General features: G+C 40.0%; 1 protein-coding gene across 1 annotated transcript; it reads right to left on the bottom strand.

The window, feature by feature from the left end:
- Positions 1-1,790: 1,790 nt before the first annotated feature.
- Positions 1,791-20,753, bottom strand: pkp2 (plakophilin 2). Its single transcript, XM_058408483.1, has 13 exons — positions 19,381-20,753; positions 16,483-16,541; positions 15,804-16,399; positions 15,582-15,717; positions 13,442-13,649; positions 11,007-11,184; positions 10,793-10,910; positions 10,422-10,592; positions 9,700-9,876; positions 9,221-9,374; positions 8,267-8,453; positions 5,817-5,904; positions 1,791-4,302 (listed from the first exon to the last, which is right to left on the bottom strand). The coding sequence occupies exons 1-13, from the start codon at positions 19,583-19,585 to the stop codon at positions 4,234-4,236; spliced, it is 2,346 nt and encodes a 781-aa protein (XP_058264466.1). The 5' UTR covers positions 19,586-20,753; the 3' UTR covers positions 1,791-4,233.
- Between the last annotated feature and the right edge of the window lie 1,949 nt (positions 20,754-22,702).

The raw sequence follows: 22,702 nt of genomic DNA, 5'->3' as shown, positions 1-22,702 counted from the left end.
ACTGATATGAAGCTATTTGTGTCTACGCATATCATATATTTATGACTGCTGATATTAATCCAGCCGTGCAATCGGGCTAATTCTGGAGCAGGTGTCATCTCACTGAAGCCCAAACATCTGATGTCAGGTTATGATGTAGACTTCCTAAAAAGCTCTGCAGTAGTTTGGGTGTTTTTAAATGTGTCTACATGAATATCCATTCATAAAGGAGTAGCAGAGAGAGAGAGAGAGAGAGAGAGAGAGAGAGAGAGAGAGACACAGACAGAGAGGAAGTGGAAGGTGAAGGTAAGGTTGAGGAGGAGAGGTACATGCCCTGATACAACAACGCTTAAAGGAGTGTCTGCTCTCTGTAAAGTGCGTGTCCCAGTCTCATTAGAATGATGTTACAGAGTGGAATTGTCTGGACATGTGGGTATGTGCCATTTAGACATTTCTCTACCTGTCTGATGTAATACTAAAGACAATCTGTTCTCAGTTCATGACCTGGTCCCTGACTATTTCCAAATCTATTCAATTACTATCACCTTTAACAACATCATGGTCCATCTGCCCCATCTGGTTGTCTCCTGCTTTGTGCCTAGAGTCATCTGAATTAGACTCCAGGCTCCCTGAGAACCTGTAGGATAAGCGCTACAGAAAATGGATGGATGGATGAATGGATGGATGGAAGTGAAATCCAGACTGAAATTTAGATTCCTAATGCGGCAGCAGTGCCAGGGAAAAAAAAGCCCCTGAGATGACCTGAGTCAGAAACCGTAATTAAATCAGGTCTCAGAGGGGTCACAACAGAATGTCCTTGTGTGTGAGACCATGTGCATATTTATTCATACTTCTGACCCTGAAAAGTGTAAAAGTAGCCCTCTTGCTATCCATCACAGTGGTGTTCAATCTTATCTTTACATCTGATTCCACCTGTTTATTCAGCTGATCTTAGCTTTCAGTAGATTCAGGTGTAGCTTCTGCTTGCTTGCTATTTTCTCTAAATTATGTGCTCAGAGCAAAGTGGAAACCGATGACACTTCTGTAATATAAAGCCAAATCCTATAAAAGGCATGACTAAAGACTGACAGGGAGGATGCAGACATTCACTCGCTTGAAGATTTTAGTACAAGCAGCTTCCTGATGGAAGCAGAGTGTTTTCATGGACCGCAGTTTCCTCTTTGCTGACAGTGATGAGCGACTCACCGATCGATTTTGTCTGCACTTTTAGCTGATCTCTGCCATGCGTTCACATCATCACACGCATGTTTTCAGACAGCAATAACGAGGGATTGAGCCATCAGAGGTCTTTCATTTCTATTTTGCAGAAGAGATTGAGCAGACGCAGACATAAAATTATTTTAAGGTCATTTGAGCTTCTTAACCGTTCTAAAAATAGAAGCAGACCAGCACAAGGGGGCGTCCGAGTTCAGCGAGGTAGTACGGAGATACGGCTGGATTATTTCTTATTTCTTTTTATTTCAACAACCTCCATGCTCTAAGGAAGCCAATGGCCAATTTATGTGGGGAAGCTGTTTACCATATTGGAGGTGTTTCATTATGTATATAAGTGTGGGCTCAGGCAAACAGCAATTTTTTGTGCAGACTTGCGGTTCTTCTGCAAAAATGTAGAAGGTGCTCTACGTTCACTTTGATAAACTCTGACCCCGGGTCCTGGGATAAAAACAGAACAGTCTTCATGATTACAGCAGCATTTAGAAATCTATTTGTAGCGCAGTAAGAGAGAGTCTTTGACACAAACATTTATATTTTGATGAAACATTTTCTGTTTAATCTTTAAAATCCATTAAAAAAAATTAAGAAAGAAAGAATCATTTTTCCTCAGACACATTTCCGTGTTTAGACAGACTGAAAGCTTTTACAGTTGAATTTATTTAATAACCAATGTCGCCTTTGTTGTTATTTGACCAGTTTTAGGTGTTGGGGGTGTGGCTTGTAAAAAGTGTCTCCTTGCTACATATTTTTTTACATTCTTTTGTAGTGATGGGGAAAAAAACAGAGAAAAACCTACACAATACTGAGTGCATCTTGGACTGGATTTCCAAACTGATTTGTTTTTACTTCATGTTTGAGCAGGCTGAAGTCTCCGGCTGCCCGACTCTCACCCTACTGCTGAAACACAAGCGCAGGAGCTGCTGGAGACATTCATGCATTCAGTGCTACACATAATAAATAACACCCTAATGTAATGCAAACATTATGTGTTAAAGATAAGAGCTGGACTAGAATAATGAGATGACTTGGACTCCCTAATTTTAGGAACATTCACTATAAAAAATACAAAAAATGAAAGAACATTCCAGAGAACAGTGCTCGGCGTCTGGGGTAAAGCTTTGTGTTGTTCAACAGAACCGCTTCTGCATGTGAATGCTAACACTGGGGTGTGTAGGGAACATGAAAAACGCTGCCTACGAAGGCTGGACTCGGAGGCATCGAGTCATGTCTGAAGCTGAGGTCTGTAAAGCTTTTCTTAAAAATGGCGATCATGGACTAGTCGACGACTGAGGCTAATGATTAAGCTAGCATGCAGTCATGACGTGTTTCAGATGCTAGAGCAAAGAAAAAAACGAGTACTGCTGTGTATAGAAACATAAACATTGAGGCTTTTCACACTTCATTCCATTCATACTTTAACAATGAATCCTAGATCTTCATAATCAGATGTTTCACACTGTACATTCCTAAACCCTGGATTAACCTTTTTCTGATTGCATATCTGTGCATCAACAACCCTGATTGGATAAATACAGCATATGGCCGCTTTAAATTATGGCTCGTCTTGCTCTTTCACTTCAGTAGGAAAAAAATGCAGAATGTTCCTCAGTATATCAGAATATTCCCTTAGTTGGTTACTTTAGCATGTTACCTCTGTATGCTAGATTACCTGGTTGTCTCAGAATGCTACCGCAGTATATCAGATTTACCTCAGATTTTTACCTCAGCAACTTAACATTTGTGACCGTAGCACATTACCTCAGCATGTCACAGCAGTTAGTTACCTCAGCATGAGCTCAGTATGTTACTCTGACTAACATGAATTTTTGTTTATTTAATTATGACAAATCTTTTAGAATTGGTAACTAAATCGGTATTGCTAAATTTTAGTTTCTAGCCCTGTGTACATTGCATTCATTTGTTTTTGTTTTCAAATTAAATGGGAAAATAAGCAGGCATTTACATTAAGGGCATCCAGCAGACGTCTTTATCCAGAGTGACTTACATTTGTGTCATTGAGAGTTAAAGCCTTCCACAAGAGCTCAGTGGTCCTGGGATTTGAACTCACAACCTTCCGATCGGTGCTCCAACATCTTAACCAAACAGCTTCTTTATATCATTTTTTTTCTCTGCCACACACCAAAATAAAAATGTATTCAGAAAATTTAAATATGATAAAAATGGGATCAGTGTAAGCAGAAATGCATTTTGGCCGTTTCTTCAGTCGTGACACCTGGAATAATCTGTTTTTTCAGCCATCATCCTATCCTATTTTTCTGAATCTACTGAAATCATGTAGGATTACATAACCTACAGCGCCTGATGCATTAATGGCCATCTTCACAAACAGCTTTCAAGTTACTGCTTATATGCATCTGAATCGGAGATGATGAAAACCAGGCAAAGGAGAAACACAGGTACATTTCTGAACATGTTTTAATATAACAAAAAATCTATTAAAATGTTTCCTTTTTTAAAAATGAATGAACGCAATGTACACTGATCGTTTCATCACAGATACACGCTATGATATTATCATGATCAAATCATGATAAGCAGACTTACTCCACTGTAAAATTCTACCCAAATCATCTAAGCTTTTTTTGTTCAGCTTAAAATTATTATATTATTCCTATTCAAGTGTGTACATGAAGGTTTTAAATCGTCAATGGATTATTTTCAGTTGTATAATCAGTTGGATTATTGGTGGAAAATGATGCCTGTAACACAGCAACTGACTTTTTGGGTGGTGTTTTTTGGATCACGGCAGCCTCCCGGCCGCAGGCTTGAAATGCAAATCCACACAAGTGCTTCACGTCTCTGCAGCAGAAAAACTTTCCAGCCATCAATATGTATGATGTGTCTATGTCAGCAGGGGAATGGACAGAGCAGTGTAGTTGCACGACCGTTCAAAGTGATGTTTCTGGGGGAAAAAATGTAAGTGCACTTCAGGATGGAATGAGTTGTAACTCGTCCTTGTGTTTAGTGTAGCGTAGTTCTCCAGTGTTCCACTTGAGGTCAGTTCCGAGCTGAATTCACCGCCTTCACAGTCCTGTTGTTGATGAAATCTGTCTTCCTGTAACCAGCCTGCAACAAATTAAATAATATTTTATTAGAACAGATTTGGGAAAAAAAAACCCAAACAAACCTGTGCACACCCACTGCGAGTGCAGTGACCATTTCACATCACAGGAGCTTTCACACTGGCAGTTTAGACCGAGACAGATCATGTGGAGTGGGAAACTCAGTGTGGCACTGTGCCACAATTCCCGTGATCATGAATGCAACGCGTACTTAGAAAGCGAATTAACCTGCGTGTGTGTTTTAGTCAATGACATCATTAGTTTCCACAACACATGTGTAGCACCACTTTGTGAGACACAGAAGGTGTGAGGAGCCTTAATTCACATAACACAAAAATAAATATTAAACAAAATCTGGTGAGTTGCAATCATGTGTGTGATGACATAAGATGAACACAATTGGGGACAATAGAATCAATCTGATACCAGATCAACACTGTTTTAAATCTGTTGAGATAACGGTTTTACAGAATGTTTTGATTTTTCCTTTTCAGTGTTCACTCATTTCTGTAGATATATGAATACTAAATATATAATAAATATCTTTAATCAAAGCATCTCATTGCGTATCACAGCTTTCTTTCATGTACTCATTATGTACGTTTGTTTCTCATTCTTTTGAAGCCCTTGTTTTCAGTTCCTCATTATCAGGTACACGCTCATTTCCGTAGATCCGTGATGTTGCTAAGCCGTGTGTGTTTAGCTGTGATTTTTGACTCAGCTTGTGATTGTGATTCTGTATGCATCTGATCTTCTTTCAGCTTTTCCCTTCAGGGGTGGCCACAGTGAATCATCTCTCTCCACCTATCCCTAGCTTCTGCATCCTCAACCCTTGTACCCACTAGCTTCATATCCTCATTTATTCCATATACCTCCTCTTTGGCCTTCCTCTTTGCCTCCTGCCTGGCAGCTCCATTTCCAACATTCTCCTACCAATATACTCACTCTCCCTCTTCTGAACATGTCCAAACCATCTTAATCTGGCCTCCCTAACTTTGTCCCCCAAACGTCCAACTGTCCGTTGTACTCGTTCCTAATCCTGTTCAACCGTGTCACTCCCAAAGAGAACCTCAACATCTTCAGCTCTGCTACCTCCAGCTCTGACTCCTGTCTTTTCCTCATTGACACAGCCTCTAAACCATACAGCATGGCTGATCTCACCACTGTCTTGTACACCTTCCCCTTGATTCTCGACGACATCCTGTATGCATCTGATACTCCTGATAATTACCTGTAGACATTTGCCTGATTGACTAGTGTTTTGTTTTCCTTTTGGCCTGCTGATTTGGATTTGCTGTGTTGATACTTTTGCATAACCTTGTTTTAGTGGCTGTCCCTATACTTTTGCCCATGTCTATTATTGTGACTTTTGTCATTAAACTACACCCTGCATTTGCACCCAACCCCAGTAAGTCTGATATACCAAACTAATGCACCAGTTTTGTCTTAATACAATGCATTTACAGTAATGTAAATGTGACATGACAGATCTGTCCATCTTCTTACTGACTTACTGACCTTCTTGTAGCTGCCATGAAGCTCGGAGTGTCTCCACAGTGTGTGCAGCAGAACACTAGCAGCCTGACCAGCCTTCGTGGACCCATGCCTGCATCATGTTCAAAATGAAAGAAATTAATACGCTTAAAGCTTAGTTTAATCCTATTAATCACATGAGATTATTGCTCGAAGCTTGTGCAGTAGAGTGAAATCATTCGCTCTATTGCCTGCGTTTTTATCCTTAAGTGGCAAATTAGTCCCTTCCATTGAACTGAGCTGTTAATTAGAGGAATTAGTGAGAGGAACGCTACACACATTTGCATTCATGACCCAGAGCGGGCCAAAGATAGTGCTAAAGATTAGCAAATCCCTTTAATTATTGTTTTGTGTACAGATTTCAGATAAACAACAGAAGCAGGTATTATTAGAGGATGCAGCTCTCTGATCTCTGATTAGGAAGAAACAAACAAACAAAGAGAACACGGAAATCCTGTTTGGGAATCCCGAATTCAGCAAGTGGCATCAAATCAGCATGGCCGCAGACACCGTGAACAGTAACATATTACATTTTGAACTACTTTAGATGCATCAACATCTTGCTTGTTAACACTGACACTACACTTTACTGTATTAGGAAAATATACATCCCTGATCAGTTAGCTGCTCACATCTTGCTAAGCAAAGATGAACATGGATCTGTCTAACATCTATGTTCTAACATCTCACTTCAGAGGGAACTTGGGGGAAAAAAACTTAAAGAAGAATGCTAAAAAATGAGGGGTTGAAATAGAAAAAGAATACTGTAGAATAGAAATAGCCTTTATTTGTCACATATACATTACAGCACAGTGAAATTCTTTCTTTGCATATCCCATCCTTGGAGGTTGGGGTCAGAGTTCAGGGTCAGCCATAATACAGCAGCCCTGGAGCAGAAAGGGTTAAGGGCCTTGCTCAAGGGCCCAAGAGTGGCAACTTGGCAGTGCACACCCGATCACCGCCCCGGGTAGTGCAGTAGGGACCCCTGTGTTAAGGAGGCTTATGAGATTTGAAACATTTGCGATGTAACTTGCAGCGCTGTTTGTTTTTTTTGTTTTTTTTACTGGAAAACTACTTGAATTGGCAAAACTGCAAGCACAAGATTCTTTGTAACTTCTTTGAGCTCATTTCTATGATCACAAAATCATGAAATCCTAAAGGGACTGAATAGAATCCTTTAGATAAAGTCTGGGATTATCAGCTGACTGTGTATTTGTAGCAGAAGAAAAGTATTGTCATTTTTCCAAACCTGAACCATCACAGCTCCAAAAATCAAAAAGCTTTGTCACTTAGATAGGAAAGATTTTCACAGACATTGCTAAATATTTTACATTTTTCTTTACTCTCTCTGGTCTGATCAGTGAAGTGAGGATGCAAACAGAACATTTACAGAAGTATGCACTTGACCTGTTAGTCATTTATCCAGAACTTTCTAAGCAAGAAATATTACATCACTGGATTTATAACAGTGGATGAATGGATTAATGGAAGGAAGGAAGGAAGGAAGGAAGGAAGGAAGGAAGGTAGAAAGGATTGAGGGATAGATGCAAGTAAGGTAGGAAAAATGGATTCATAGAAGTATGGCTGGATATATGGTTGGAAGGAAGGAAGGAAGGAAGGCAGAAAGAAAAGAATAGATAGATGGATAAGTGAAAGGAAAAATGTAGGATGGGTGGATAGAAGAAAGGAAGGAGGAAAAAAAGAAGGAAGGAAGAAAACCAAATGAGGATGAGTTTCCCTTCTGAGTCTGGTTACTCTCAAGGTTTCTTCCTCATATCATCTCAGGGAGTTTTTCTTTGCCACTGTCACCTCAGGCTTGCTCATTAAGGATGTTAGAGATAAATAGTAACTTAGTTTTAAAATTTCTAATTTGTTATGTTTCTATACTTCTGTAAAGCCACTTTGAGACAATGTCCACTGTTAAAAGCGCTATATAAATTGAAGTGAATTGGAAGGAAGGAAGGATGGATGGGTGGATGGAAGAAATGAAGGATATGTGGAAGAAAGGTAGGAAAATGAATTGATGGAAGGATAGATGATTGGAAAGAAGTATGGAAGGATGGGAGGAAGGTAGGAAGGAAGAGTGGAAGGAAGGAATGTAGGCTGGATGGAAGGAAGGTAGGAAAAATGGATGGATTAGCACTGGTTTAGTGAGTAGCTGTTGAGTGGGTTGGCTGTTGTACAGCTGTGAGTCTGATGGAGTTTGTGATAAACTCTGATCCACTCTGAACTAAAATGAATTGTTTTAATGCTTCACACCATTTTCGTTGCTATGTACCTGTACTTTGCAATGACAAAGTTGTATCTATCTATCTATCTATCTATCTATCTATCTATCTTGATGCAAGTCTGTGTAAAGTACACCTTCACACTGTTGTGTTGTTCTTAAAAGTAAACATGTACTAATGGACTGTTACGGGATGTGTGAGAGATACCTCTCTTTGCTGCTGATCTTGATGATCCTGGGGAGGATGCCGCTGTTGAGCACGGAGCGAGCGTTCTGTAAAGACGCCTGGCTCAGGTTGTTAAGAATCTGACAGACGGACATGAGCTCACCGTTCTGCGCTGTAGCCGTGTCTGGACTGTGAAGCATGGCAACCAGCTCCGGCAGCACCTGTTTAACTAGGAGAACAAAGAGGAGACTAAGAACAAAAACAGAAGTATGTGAAGTAAAAGCAATGATGAAAATAGGACAGAACAACACATTAAAAATGAAAAATATAGATATAAATTCTGTAACCATGTGTGTACAGAAATCCAGAAAGACCATATATTTTATACGCTCAGGGCATGGCCAGTGTGTGAATAGAGGGCAGAGCCAGAGAAGGTGAGTGGTAAGGATCGCATACCTGCAGGAAATTAAAATAAATGTTCTGTGTTGCAGCGAGCTGTGGTGTGGATTAAAGGGAAGTGCTTAGTGCCTTGCCAGAGAGAGAGAGAGAGAGAGAGAGAGTGCAATAAGCAGCTCAGAGCTGTGTAGATAGATAGATAGATAGATAGATAGATAGATAGATAGATAGATAGATAGATAGATAGATAGATAGATAGACAGAGAGACAGAGAGACACAGACAGACACAAATACAGACAAACACATAGGTAGATAGAAAGATAAATACAGCCCAAGACAGATGGACACAGACAGATAAAGACAGACAGATAGATAGACAGATGGACAGCTGGAGATTATTATTTCTAAAGTGTTAATCTGAGCCTGTAAAGCAGCAGTGTTCTGATCTGTAATCTGTTCACTGAGTAACACATTTAGACATGCCTGTTAAAATAAGCTGAGATCTGGAGAATAACTTCCATAGAGAGAGAGAGAGAGAGAGAGAGAGAGAGAGAGAGAGAGGGAGGGAGTGTGTGTGTGTGTGTTGTTGAAGTGCTTACTGATGTCTGAATGCAGCTCCTTGTAGCGTGACATGTTTTTGAGCAGACACACTGCGGCTCTCTTCACCTCATCCTCTCCTTCCTGCAGGACCTTCTTCACCTGCTGCAGGCCTCCTTCTCTCTGCACAATGGTGTGGGCCATGGCCTGGGAAACCTGACCGCCGGCAGAAGTTCGTTTTGTTAGAGCTGAACATCGAACCTTGTTCATTTTAGCTTTTATGATGTTACCTCTCTAATCTGACTTTAGTGTATATGAGAAGAACCAGAATAATTTTACTGTATTATTCAATTAATAATTTACATTTTCAATTACATTATCTATTACATTTATGTTATATATTCCTCAATATTTTATTTTGGGTTTATTTTCAAAGTCCAGAACAAACCTCAGCATTTTTCCAGAAAATGATGTCACTTCCTTACCATGATGAGCAACTTTCCTAGGGCATAAACAAAACCGGTAAAATTGCAGACTTTACCCCTCCGTTTCCTGCGGTCAGGTTCTGCATGGCTCCTATAGACGCCTCCTGTGTGAGCTGGCGGTTGCTAATAGCGAGAAGAGACAAGTACATGCGGATGGTGATGCTGCTCCACAGCCACTCCACACCGTGCGGGTTACACTTCTCCTCCAGCAGAGGGCATTCAGATTCCGAGCACTAAAACACCCAGGAACAACAGCAGCAAGTCAGTCTGAAATATTTCTGGAACGTGGGAGGAACTCTAGAGAACCGTGAGGAAAACCATGTGGACATGGTGAGAGAATGTGCTTCCTCCTTGTAATTATTCTGAGAAATTAGAGATAAATTCTGAGAACAGTGGTGTGTGAGTGTATGGAGCTCTGGCATGACTCTGACATGTAGGTTGCACAATGGAAAAACAAACCAACAAACAAACACAAAATGATGCAACACTTACACATCAAACTCTGACAAGAATAAAATAATTTTTTTTAAAAAGGATTTTTTTTATTTAACTCTTTTCCCCAGAGGTCAAAAAAATGGAGTTTGTTCCTGTTTTGTTGTGTTCGTGTTCAGAATTTAATGCCTTGATTTAATGTCTAATGACTGATTAAAAATGTCAATTTCCATTCCACTGGCTGAATGAAACTCTGATGTACTGGTAAAAACGGGTTAAATAAAGACAGTGGGCTTTCAATTCTTGCTACAGAAGTTTAAAAGTGAAAAGAAAGAAACTGTCTCACGTCATCTCCCTCCGAGAGTTTGGGGTTTCTCCTGACCAAGCAGCCGGGTCTCTGGGTCTCAGCAGCAGCTCTCTGTCTGGACTCCTGCACCAGCGGCCTGACCGTTTCAGGGACTTCGCACTCATACTGATAGGTGAGGTTATGCAAGATGCACACGCAATTTTCTAAGGCCTACAGAGGAGAAAACGTGGCATCAACATCATAACCCCTCCATGAAGTCGGAAAAATGAAAGAGTCAAATTTAAAAAGTGAAATCCAGTGGTAGCGGTAGAAAAACTTATTCCTGTGCTGTATTATAAAGAGAATCCGCCCCACACAGCCTTGGGTGAAAGTTTGGACTTGAAATAAACTTTGACTCAGTTTGGAAATACCTGATCGTCAGGTTTATAATCTGCGATGGTTCCACGGATGTAATAAATGAGGCAGTCAATGAGGCTGTCGCAGTCTCTCATGGACTTGCGTGCGTTTGGTCCGGATGAACTCATGTTTCTAAAAATAAAACGTGATAAAAATCAGATGCATCAGCAATACTTTTACTGCACACCTTACTATCATGCTCTCTCACACTCACACACACACACCCACCTCAGGCAGCCTGTAGCGTTAAGGAAGACCTCAGGATCTGCCAGTAACTCCAGTTTGGGATCTTCACCCTCGGTGATACCCGAGCATGGCACAAGGACGGCGTCAGTGAGGGGTTTTACAGCTTCTCTGCTGAGCTGCTCCTTCAGCATGTCATGAGAGGACAAGTTCCATAGCAACCCTGAAGGAGAACAATTACAGAACACAAGCTTACACAGAGTCAAGTTAATTTCCACAATAAACTTTCTTAAACTTTTTTAAGAGTTATCCAAGCTGTCAAATGCATCTAGTTGCTAAATAAACAGCCAGAGCAGCTACTGGCTCCAGTCCCAGAATGAGGCAGAAGGAAGGGTGGGTGGAAGGAAGGACGGATGGATGGGTGGGTGGAAGGATTAGCATGGAAAGGTTTGGTGGGTAGAAGGATGAAAAGATGAGTGGAAGGATGGATGGGTAGGTTGAAGTAAGAACGGATATAAAGAAGGATTACGTGGAGGGAAAAAAGAAAGATGAGTGGAAGGATGGATGGGTAGGTGGAAGTAAGGACGGATGGATGGTACACCTTTACTACACCCTTTATGATGCTTTTTTCTTTTAATTTGTCAGGATTTGACAGGTTCCTGCGGTGATCAGCAGTCGTCCTGCACCAACAGGATTATCACATTTCCCAGATGATTCAGGGAAAAAAGGGGGGAAGAGGCTGTTATTAGCGTTCATGTCATGCTGCACTTGTTCTTTAAATTATTTTCAGACTAGTTTTGATTTGGATTCATTCAGCTCATGTTCATGTTTCCCAATTCACAGCAAATGATGTCCAACACATGTAACACGACGCCGCTAGCTTTATACAGAATAAAGTGAATCAATCACACCACTTGTATGTGTGCAAATTTAAAAGACATTTCTAAGACATCTCATCCATCTGAGTGTCATCGGCCATCTTGAAAACGTTTCCTCATCCGGCATCAGTGCCTGGTAGCCCCGCCCGTTTTCCACTACATAAGCAAAGCTGCGAGGATTTACTCAACATTCCACACTTTGTTTTGTTTTTTTGTTTTTTTTTTTACTGTTTTACTAAATACAATATTACCCTGGTGAATTTTTTTCTTTTTTAAATTATGTGGAAATGAAAATGCAAATGCAAACTTGTGCTTGGCCCACACACTTATTCCACGTTATTTGCATTAACAAAAGAAACTCCACAGGAAACATGTGACTTAATTTCACTGGGAATTCAGTGAAATTAAGTCAAATGTTTTGAGGCATTTTGAGGCGATGATTAATTGCTTGGATTCTTGTCGTCACAGGAAAGTTGTTCCTCTGAATGCTGATGACTGCACACATGGCCTGCAGTTGTAGGTGGGAGGTTTGACACTGGGTCCCTCTTCCTCTGTGGATTAGAGCTAAATTAGCCAATCACAGATGTCCACCAATCACAACTGGCTCTCTTGTGGCATCGTTTGTGTGGCTCAAAACTATCTGAAAGGCTTCATGTGTCTTAAGCCAAGAACATCAGCTTAGCCCTTACCTTGCTTTGAGAAATGGGGATTGATTTAGGAATTAGGGATGACTTTGTTCAGGTAAAAAGAATAACAGGATGTGTTAAAGGAGCCTGGACGTTCTTTACAGAAGTACACACTCGACAAACTTTGAGACAACCCCAAGGTTGTCTAAGGTTACAAAGTTATACAAACTCCAAAGTGCTGTACACACATACATATACTCATCATGCCACTTTATTACGAACACCTGAGCATTCATGCTCAGTTATCCAATCAGCCAATCACGTAGCAGCTGCAGAATGCGTAACATCATGCAGATACAGGTCAGGAGCTTCAGTTAATGTTCAACTCAAAGAGCAGAGACTGGTCAAGAACACAGCCGATCTCCTGGGGTTTCGATGTGAGAGTTAGATCTGTGTGAGGAAGCATCTAGTTAATAAGAGAGCTCAGAAGGAAATGACTCGGGTCAAACTGACAGGAAGTCTATGGTTACTCAAATAACTAGAAGACTCAGTCTTCAGATGTCCTGTTTCAGTGAGTCTGTGCCTCAATTTCCTCTTCTTGGCTGAATGGAGCTCATCCATCTCAAGGTCTGATGTATTCTTAGATGTTTTCCTACTCAGCATGATGGCAAAGAGTGATTATTTAAGTTATTATAGACTTCTTGTCAGTTCAGAGCAGTTTGATCATTCTCCTCTGATCTCTCTCAACAACAAAGTTTCTGCACACGGAATATTTTTTTGCACAATGTGTGTGAGCAGCCACACAGATCACACTTTCTTCATTCCCATGATTGATGCGAAGCTCTTATCCTGTATTTGTAGGACATTATGCTTATGGCTGAATGGATAACTGTATGATTGAGCAGGTGTGCAAGTGTTCTTATTAAAGTGGCCAACCAGTTTTGTGTGGAAAGGGGATTTCTGTAGGCTTACAGACCTGTTAGCTGCCGCCGGGTTTCAGTGTCACGATTCGTCTTGAGCAGGCGCAGGATCACAGCCACACCATCCTGGTCCTTCACCTCCATCTTGTTCTCGTTGTTCTCGTAGATGGCGTTTCTTAAGGCAGCAGCTATGGCTTGTTGCACCTCATCGCTGTCCGAGTCCAGGAGCTTCAGAAGCTTCGGGATCCCATGTAGGACAGCCAGCTAGTACGTGGAAGAGAGGACGAGTAATTAAAAATCAATAACAACGAATGTCAATCAATCGTCAACGAATCGAACGAATATGCTGTGTTTTTTCCACCGAGTCTGCACCAGCCAATCAGGTCAGGAGACAACTTTCTGTTAATGCCAAATTCAGAAATCTGTTCAGTCAATCAACTTTACTGTGCTGCAGGACCACTAGTTTAAATAGAAAAGCTGCTTCAAAATAAGTAAATAAATAAATAAATAAACGAACAAATACCTACATAAATATATACACAATTTACTTTTTTACAGATTAAAATGCACTGAATTTCAGTAATAATAATTAACCTATAAGTAAGTACAGTACATGCACGTTGCTAATCTACACAATTTTCTATTTGTTAACAAAATATTCAACTTAAAGCAGTACAATCACCCTGCTTTATCACAACAACAAACCTACATCAACGATATATAACATTTAACAGGCATTTATTAAGATGTGTACGTTTCTTAACCGCATACAAAACTGGGTATGGCTCAGTGTGACCCTTTTGGCTTTCCATAGGTCTCCCTTCAGAAACTGTGGTGAGACCGCAGAAAAACCAGATTTTTTTTTTTCTTGAAGACACTCCGATGCCCGAAGAACATTTTGTTTGGTGTATAGAGGTGGGTGTGTGCAGGAGTTTTTTTTTTTGTGTGTGTGAGTCATAATGTTTGCCATGGAATCAGTATAAATCTAAGTGTGATGAATTTAAGATACACATGCACTCCAGCAGTACTGGAACATTTTAGGCTGTAGTGGATCTCCTATCTTTTCTTAGTTTATATACCCAACCTCTAACACAGTCTAACAAGAGATACACGCAGAAGCAATAGTTAATAATGACAACAATTATTAATCTCAGTGTACGACGTCATCAGATAAATAACACAACATCTCAGCTGATATTTTAGTCTGAGACAGATCACGGTTTGCAAGAATAATTGGAAATGTGAAGGATGACATGGTGCACTGGAAATCTGCCGTGATTCCCGTGATTGTGAACATGACTCTCACTCATTCAGGAAGTAAAGTGACCTGTTGTTTTAGTCAATGACATCATTTGTTTTCACTACACACTTGTAGCATGAGTGACGGGAACGATGTGGGATACAGAAGAGGTGAGGAGCCTTAATGCGCATGATCACAATATTCATCATAATAAACAATATATGTTGAGTCACATGGATTTCTGCTCTGCATGCATGTTAGTGATGATGTAAGATGAATGCAAATGCACCAAGGTTCTATACTGTCCCCAACTGAGACCGAGACCAAGACCAACGCTGTGATGATGACAGGAACAAACACTCGTGAAAGAAATGTGTCCACTGTGAACACCAAATGCAGCCAACTCAGAAGAGCTGTGAATGGTTTAGGTCTAACTGTATAAGCCCAACCAGATCACACACTCCCTGACGTCTCATCTTTCAGATGCCTGCACACTAAAGCCATGTCTGCTCTTATTTACAGTTTTTACACAAACAACTTGATTGTGTAGTTAAATGTAAAGAAGAAATCAGGAATATACTGATAATTAGACAAATAGACACTCATTTAGACTACTTTTTTTTTTTTTTTAAATATCTGCAATGGACTGATGTATTTTTGCCTTCCAGCTTCCTGCTGTTCCCTGGAATACTGAATGAATGAATGAATGAATGAAATCAATTAATTATTCAATGCAACATGACAACATGTGTTACTGTAAAACATTCTAAATGGAGATTTCTCTTAGAAGTTAAGCATGGCATGTAACAATAAGACACTTTTGTTGTAAATGAAGGCAGTGTTATGATGTTATAGGCATATCCTGTGCTTTCCTTCACTCAGATTTCTTCCTCTGGATGATTCCTTTTCTTCTGCTGTGTGGAGCTGATAATGAGATTTCACCCAGTTTCACTCACCCTTTTCTTAGCATCTGCACTGCTGAAGCACTGGTTTTGTATGAAGTTTGCAGCAGTGATCTGCATTTCTGGGTCGTTATCATTGAGGAGATTTACAGCCATCCTCATTGTGGTTGGCGCAGTTTGCTTTGCCTTTCTGTGGAAATACACAGATATCTTTTCATTACAAACAAACAAGTCTTTATTCCTAGAGAGTGTGACAGAAAACATCTCAAGCCTTACATTAGCATGTCAGCTGTTGCTTCTTGCTGTTGGGTCGCCGCTATCTTCGTTGTGTGTGTGCTGACCACTGAAGGTGGTCTTCTCACTGTCTCCTGCATCTGCCTGCTGTCCTGAACCACCAGGGGCATGTTCCCCATCACCCACGAGACATCTCCGAGCTGACTGGATGTTCTTTGAAGAGTCGGTTTCTCCCAAAACATCCTCTGATGCTCTGCTCGGAGTGTGCTGAGGTTTGAGCTGTCAGGCAGGAAGACGTCGTCGAGATTGTCCTCGTACACAGGCCTGTTAGGAAGCTGAAGCGTCGCAGAGCAACCTGAAGCGAACGGATGGCCGTTGCGGAGCATCTCGGAACAGGTGGATGTGTGCAGAGGGAAGGTTCTGTGGAGACGGTCGGCTGAAGACACGGATCGCAGTGTGGGGAGAGTAAAACCTGCAGAGCCCCAGGTGTAGCAGTTTCCTGATGAGCCATATTTAAAACCCCAGTAATCTCCTCCATTCGCCTGAGGAAACCTCACATTCGCCCAATGAGGCTTGTTCGTCCTAACCATGTGTCTGCTTGGTCCTAAAGCGTCACTGTGGTCAAAAGTATGGAAAACCTGCAGCAAAAAAGGTTATGGTTCAAATTTAGACGCAAAATTAACTTATATATATTTCATTTAAAAAGAAAGCAAGCTTGTACCTTCATAGGGCCACTTCTGGAAGGAGTGGTACTTGCTAAGTGGCTGCTTGATAAGCTGCCTGTGAAAGTCAAAGTGAAACAAATACAAATTCATACCCAACATACCGACTACTACACTTAACATTCTTCTGCTTTGTCCCGTACTGTCAGCGGCATGGGTGTGGAAAAGTCACTGTTTTGTGATGGAAGACACCCTCCTTATTCTTCACTGATCATTTACATAATAATATGCATGACCTATAAGCTATTAATAAGCTCATATACAGTAGATTTTTGCCAGCATACCAAGTGGGCCGGCTTTCTCTCACCGACTGAGTCACACTGTGCACAAGGAGTTTGGTTACACTGAAATAAAAATCGTATGGACGGTCAGATTTAAGAGAAAACGTTATAATTAGTTTACATAAATCTTTATTAATTACTAGTTTGGATTCACAGAGCTTTGTTCAGTCCCTCAAGTCACGATCATAGAAATGAATGCAAAACTAAGCAGGTTCCTCGAGATTCTAAGCAGCATCATTCATAAGTACAGCTCTTATAGAAAGCTAAAGGTTTCCTTAAAAAAGCACAAAATTGCATCACATTTTGTAAGCTGCACAGCACTCTGGGGATCCCCTCAGGTGTCAGCCTGACAATGTAGATTCTTCAGGCATCGACTTTACTTCCACTTCAGAAAATGACTTGAGATTATATAACAAAAGCTTAATGACTTTTGGCCGATATGGACGCCCCTTAGGGTCTACGTTAAAAACCTCTCTTGATGCTCTTATTCTTTGTGTACATTACATTGTTCTCTGCCTTGTGTGTGTTTTTTCCCCTCTATATTATTAGTATGGTTATTTTTTTCCATTTTTCATCTTTGTAAAGGTGTATCTGTATGAAAAACAAATAGATAAAAATAAATTTAAAGAATTAAAAATGTGAAATATAATTAATAAAACTGGAGAGCATTTTTTGTAACAACAAAAAAAATAACCCACTCCTATAGGGACTGACTAAAGTGATCCGATTACATTCTAAAATCTCAGCCCTGACGGTTATAAATAACTACAGTATTAAACCACTGTGATTAAAGCATGTGTGGTGGAATAATGCAGCAGTAAATGTAGCAGTGAGTCACAGCAGGGGAATTTGGTGATATCCTCGCATCAGACGACACTTACGTGAGAAATGCAGCCGATGGCAAGCCACCAAAAAGAAGAAAAAAAATAAACCCCGGAGGCCTGACTGGTTTTTTAACAAAAGCTGACTGAGAAAGTATTAAATCAATTGAATAACTCGATACACCATGGGTTTGAGAATTATACAGACCCCTTCACATTGTGCACATTATTGTTACAGATTTCCAATGACCTACATAAACTATTACATAAGCATGAAAATCTGGAATATAAGCAAGAACAGGTTTTTAGATGTTCAATAAGAAAAAACTGAAGTATCCAGACCCTTTATTGAGTACTTTGTAGAAGCGGCTCGAGCAGCAATTCCAGCTTTTAGTCTTTCAGTGGCAGATTCTCCTATTCTTCCTGCCAGATCCTCTAAATCTGTACACTTGGGGTCCTTGTTGAACCTTCACCAGGTAGCATGTACTCTAGAGCAGCGTTTTTTCAAGAACCTCTTTGTATAAAGCAGCATTTCATTAAGTTCTGACCTGTCCCCTTAGCTCTGATGCTGGGAAGCAATCCCATTGCACGATGTTGCCACCACCATGCTTCACTTTTCTCTCAAACTGCTGGAGTGGCTTCCTTCTAGCCACTTTAGCATAAATTTCTGATTACTGGAGCTGTTCTGAGAGGTCTGCTGGTTTTCTAAGAAGAGTCCTGATGGTTCCAACCTTCACCCATTTCATAGTGACCGTCCTTTTCCTAGATAGAGGTCATGACACAAAGGTCTATGGAGAGTTCCTTAGTCTTCATGGTTTGGTTTCTGGTCTGACAAATTGTGTGATCTTATATATCACAGCGTTGAGTGCCTTCACAACATATCACAGCAATTTAAAGTGTCTTTAGTAAAGAGTCTAAACACACCACATATAAAAAAAAGTATATCTCAATTACAATTTATGATTAAAAAATGCATTTGTTCCATTTTATATAAATCTATAAACACAACAGGGTTATAATATGAAGGGGTCTGAAGACATTACCGAACCCACTGTATCCCAGAGGCGTAGGTACATTTTGGAGTTCCCATCACAAAAAACACGTGGTTAACGTAACATGTCCAGCGCAGCTCATAACGTGTAACACAATGACATTGTTCTGCACAATAATTTCACTACACCGAAGTTAAAACAAACATGTCATTGGCTACCAGCCACTATGATGAAACAAGACTAACCAATCAGAATCATGCATTCCCCCCCCAAGTAGGTCACACACCAATTAACATTACTAAAGTGTTAAGATGAGCAGATAGTAAATCAATCTTCCACCCAAAAGTCTCATTATGTAGATCACCTGTAAGTGTATAGACCTGAAATGAATTCCTGTCATATAACCTGCTTAGGGAGTAATGACATGCGTATTTTACCCTGAGATTCAAAATGCATGCAAATTAGCAGAAGAATTCATCTGTAGCATGGGTGCCTGATTATAATGTTCTCAAATTGTATTCATAAGAAATGATAAATTAATGTCGTGTGTGTGTAGTAAAAATTCAAAAAAGAACTAAAGCATTTAATACTTTTCAACATTTCAGTGCACTTTCTTGTTCATAGTGAGGACCTGGTTATATGTGGAGCAGCAAAATTAGGATGCAGAATTAGATTCAGGATCAATAATGAATTAAAGAAACACTTTGGGGTAAGATCACAAAAAGGAAAGGCCTGGGAGAACAAAGCTGCACTAAGAGATGACTTTTCTTCATTATTCCAATGAGTCTGAACTCAGCTCCTACCTTTCATCAGGGACCGTTTCGCTTTCCGTGCCAGAGTGAGCTGCTGCACTTGTTGCTCCACTCGACTCCTCCGCTGCGCCTCGTCAGCGCCAGCAGCGCGAGCTAACCTGTCCTCGGACGGTAGAGCCAAACTGGTGTCCTCTGATTTAAACGTGTCATTAAGAGCCAAAACCGTCCTCACGAACATGGACTCGTCGGACGCCATAATCGTCGATGGTTTTTTTTTTTGTGTGCGTGTGTATAAAACCGGACACACAGCTCTTTTGTGCGTCAGGTGTGTTTCTCTTTTTGTTTAGGGCGTGTCCTGTGGTTACCGGAGGGCGTGTCCTCCATCGCGTCACCTAAACGGACACCGGGCCAAATTCCAAACACATTCACACACCCTACACATATCACCTACATAGGGTTGGATTTTAATGATCTATACACCCTATCGAGTGCAGTGAGTATGAAACACGGGAGGTATTTGTAGTCAGACTAACATGTAGACGCACATCACCGATACCTGAGGTTCAAACGAGTGAATTCAGATTTATTAACTGTTATTAAGCATGGCGTAATCCTGATTTTTATCATGTTCTGGTCATTTTCCATTGTTTAGGTTTTTCTTTGATCCTCAGTCACACGTTATTAAGCTGCATGGATTGCAGTAAGAGCTACTTTCCATAGCACGGTACAGACAAATATCATAGCAGGACGTGGTCATATTCGGGTCCACTATGACATCAGGTAAAATGGGACATTTTAGCTTAATGTTTTTTTTTCCTAGAAAGTGCAAGTCAAGTAACTTATGTCACTATCGACAACTGAATTCATTCGCGTGACATCATCTAAAGGGGGTGTGGTCATCTTCAAACAGGAGCGTTTTTGTAATCTAATCAGCCAATCACATGGCAGCACGGCAACGCATAGCATCATGCAAATACAGGCAGGTCAAAAGCTTCAGTTAATGTACATAGCAAACATCAGAATGAAGAAATGGTGTGATCTCTGTGGCTTTAACCGTGGCATGGATGTTGGTGTCAGATGCACTGGTTTGAGTATTTACTCCAAGTTGTACTTTTATTTTAAAGGAAGCACATTTACAGACCTGTTTCTCATCCCAAATACTGATAGAGGTTGGAGAGATGAGGCCCTGCATCTTGGTTTGACTGATAATCCTGAAAACCCCTGGCCCTTTGTGTAAAATAAGTGCTTATTCTAAACCGCCTTAGAGCATTCTCCAAACAATGAGTTATGAAGTTACCTAATGACTCTGAGACACTTGAGGAAACAGATCAGTTCCAGCTATGGGGGAGGGCTGAGACCAACCACACCTAATTATAACACACTTTCTGTTGATTAAAATACATGTGTTTAGAGTTTTTCTGGTAATGTGACCACAAAGGCATTTACACATTTTAATGAATTATAGTAATTTTCAGATAGAGAGAGAGAGATAGATAGATAGATAGATAGATAGATAGATAGATAGATAGATAGATAGATAGAGAGAGAGAGAGAGATGAAAGATGTATCAGCTTTTTAGAATTAGGTGGAGTTGTACAGATCTGATTAAAACTACAGTAGAAAAATGGAAACTCAATAGAAATATAAAAAAATAGAAAGCCACCAGAAAATACAAAAGGAAAATAGAAAATCAACAGAAAATGCAATAGACAAATAGAATACAGGTAGAAAATACAAAGGAAAAAAAGAAAACTAATAGAAAATACAAAGGAAAAAAAGAAAACTAATAGAACATACAAAGGAGAAAAAAAGAGAAAATAAGCAACAATAAAATACAGTACAATAATAGAAAACCAACAGACAATGCAAAGAAACAATAGAAAACCAATAAAAAATACAAAGGAAAAATAGAAAATCACCAGAAAATACAGAAATGTAGAAAACCAATAAAAAAAACAGTAGAAAATTAAAAAACAACAGTAAATACAGGAAAAATAGAAAATACTGTAGAAGATAAGAAAAAACTAAGGAAAAATAGAACAACAGAAAATAGTATGTCATAAGGTCACCACGTGACTTATGTGGTAAAGGTAAATGTCTGTGCTCCTTTACAGGAAGCGTGTTAAAACAGCGCCGCCTAATGTTCACAAAGGCTGGAGTTCATAGAAAGGTTACACACAGTAAGTAAATGACGGCCCTGCCTAGACTTAGGCTTTGTTTAAGGTTTGCCTATGGTATGACCCTAAGCTCAGGCTAGGGTAATGTTTTGGCTAGAAGTTAGGGCTTATCTCTCGAGGCTAGAAAGAGGGGTGTGGGAGTTAATCCATGGTAAACCAGTGGTGTGTTTGAGGTGTAGTTGCAGCTTGTGTTTTCTAGCCTACAATCAATAAAAAGCACAGAAAAGACTCCTCAGAAATATCATTTCATCTTTTGTTAGTTTTCTCAACTACCAGTTCCTTTCCTGAGTGACGTCAAATCAATATGGCCACTCTCACTGAGAACAGTGTAAAATCCCTCTTCTTTATTTTTTTTATATCGACTCAGTATTTGGTATAACAGTAACTATACTAATCACTGTTTTAAGGAGATATTCATCAACATTAATGTTATCAAAAACTAATCCATAACTGACCATACTCATCAGTGTTTTGAGAAGCTAATCATCAGCATTAGAGTTAGAGCTAATCATCAAAGTTATCGCTAATGTTAGCTGGCTACTTTGTTGCTAACTCTTTATAATCCACTGCTGTTTTCAGCTCAAAATGTTGCAAATTTAAAGTTTATTTAAAGTTCACTAACAGTAGATCAGAACCTGTAGACATGCAGCTGAAGTAGGTTTTGAGCTTTTCATGCTCTGATGGAGCAAACAAAAGACATGTTTTCATCATGGAGGCATCCGTGTCCATTTTCCATAATTAGAAACTGCAAATTAGCACTTACAAGCTACCCTGAGAGCGGCATACAGTAGGCTTAGGGGTATAGTAGCTGTTTCCCAATGTTAGAACTGATTTATATTTCTGTATATTTGGGTAAGCATGTGCATATTACATATTCTTATATAATATACAATATAGTCTGAATAGATTGCCATCAGAGGAGGATTAGGGTCAGGAAAAGCAAAGTATGTAGAGCTTTATGAGTTTCTTTAAATGATAATCAGTTCATGTTTGCAGATCACATTTTTCCCCCCTTTTTCAAATCATTTCTAATTATTTGTAATAATTGGTGGTTGAGTTAGGGTTGGAATTTACATATGGTTAAGGATAGCACAGTGAAATGTATGAGAGTGGTTTGTGCTTAAATCTTCACAGAGCCCATTTTCACACAAATTCAGCACTTTAGAGCATAGAAATGAAAGGCTTGCTGCCTTGCA

Source organism: Hemibagrus wyckioides, linkage group LG14, assembly GCF_019097595.1.
Source record: "Hemibagrus wyckioides isolate EC202008001 linkage group LG14, SWU_Hwy_1.0, whole genome shotgun sequence".
Taxonomy (NCBI): Eukaryota; Metazoa; Chordata; class Actinopteri; order Siluriformes; family Bagridae; genus Hemibagrus; species Hemibagrus wyckioides.
The sequence above is the reverse complement of the archived record's forward strand: the minus strand, read 5'-3'. Positions and strand labels throughout refer to the sequence as shown.

Excerpts from the sequence above, each read along its gene's own strand:
- pkp2 (XM_058408483.1), bottom strand. The coding sequence starts at position 19,585 with ATGGCGTCCGACGAGTCCATGTTCGTGAGGACGGTTTTGGCTCTTAAT. Across the intron at positions 9,877-10,421 it reads AACTCTCGGAGGGAGATGAC|TGCTCGGAATCTGAATGCCC; the intron begins GTGAGACAGTTT and ends TGGGTGTTTTAG. Across the intron at positions 5,905-8,266 it reads AAGATCAGCAGCAAAGAGAG|GCATGGGTCCACGAAGGCTG; the intron begins GTATCTCTCACA and ends AACATGATGCAG.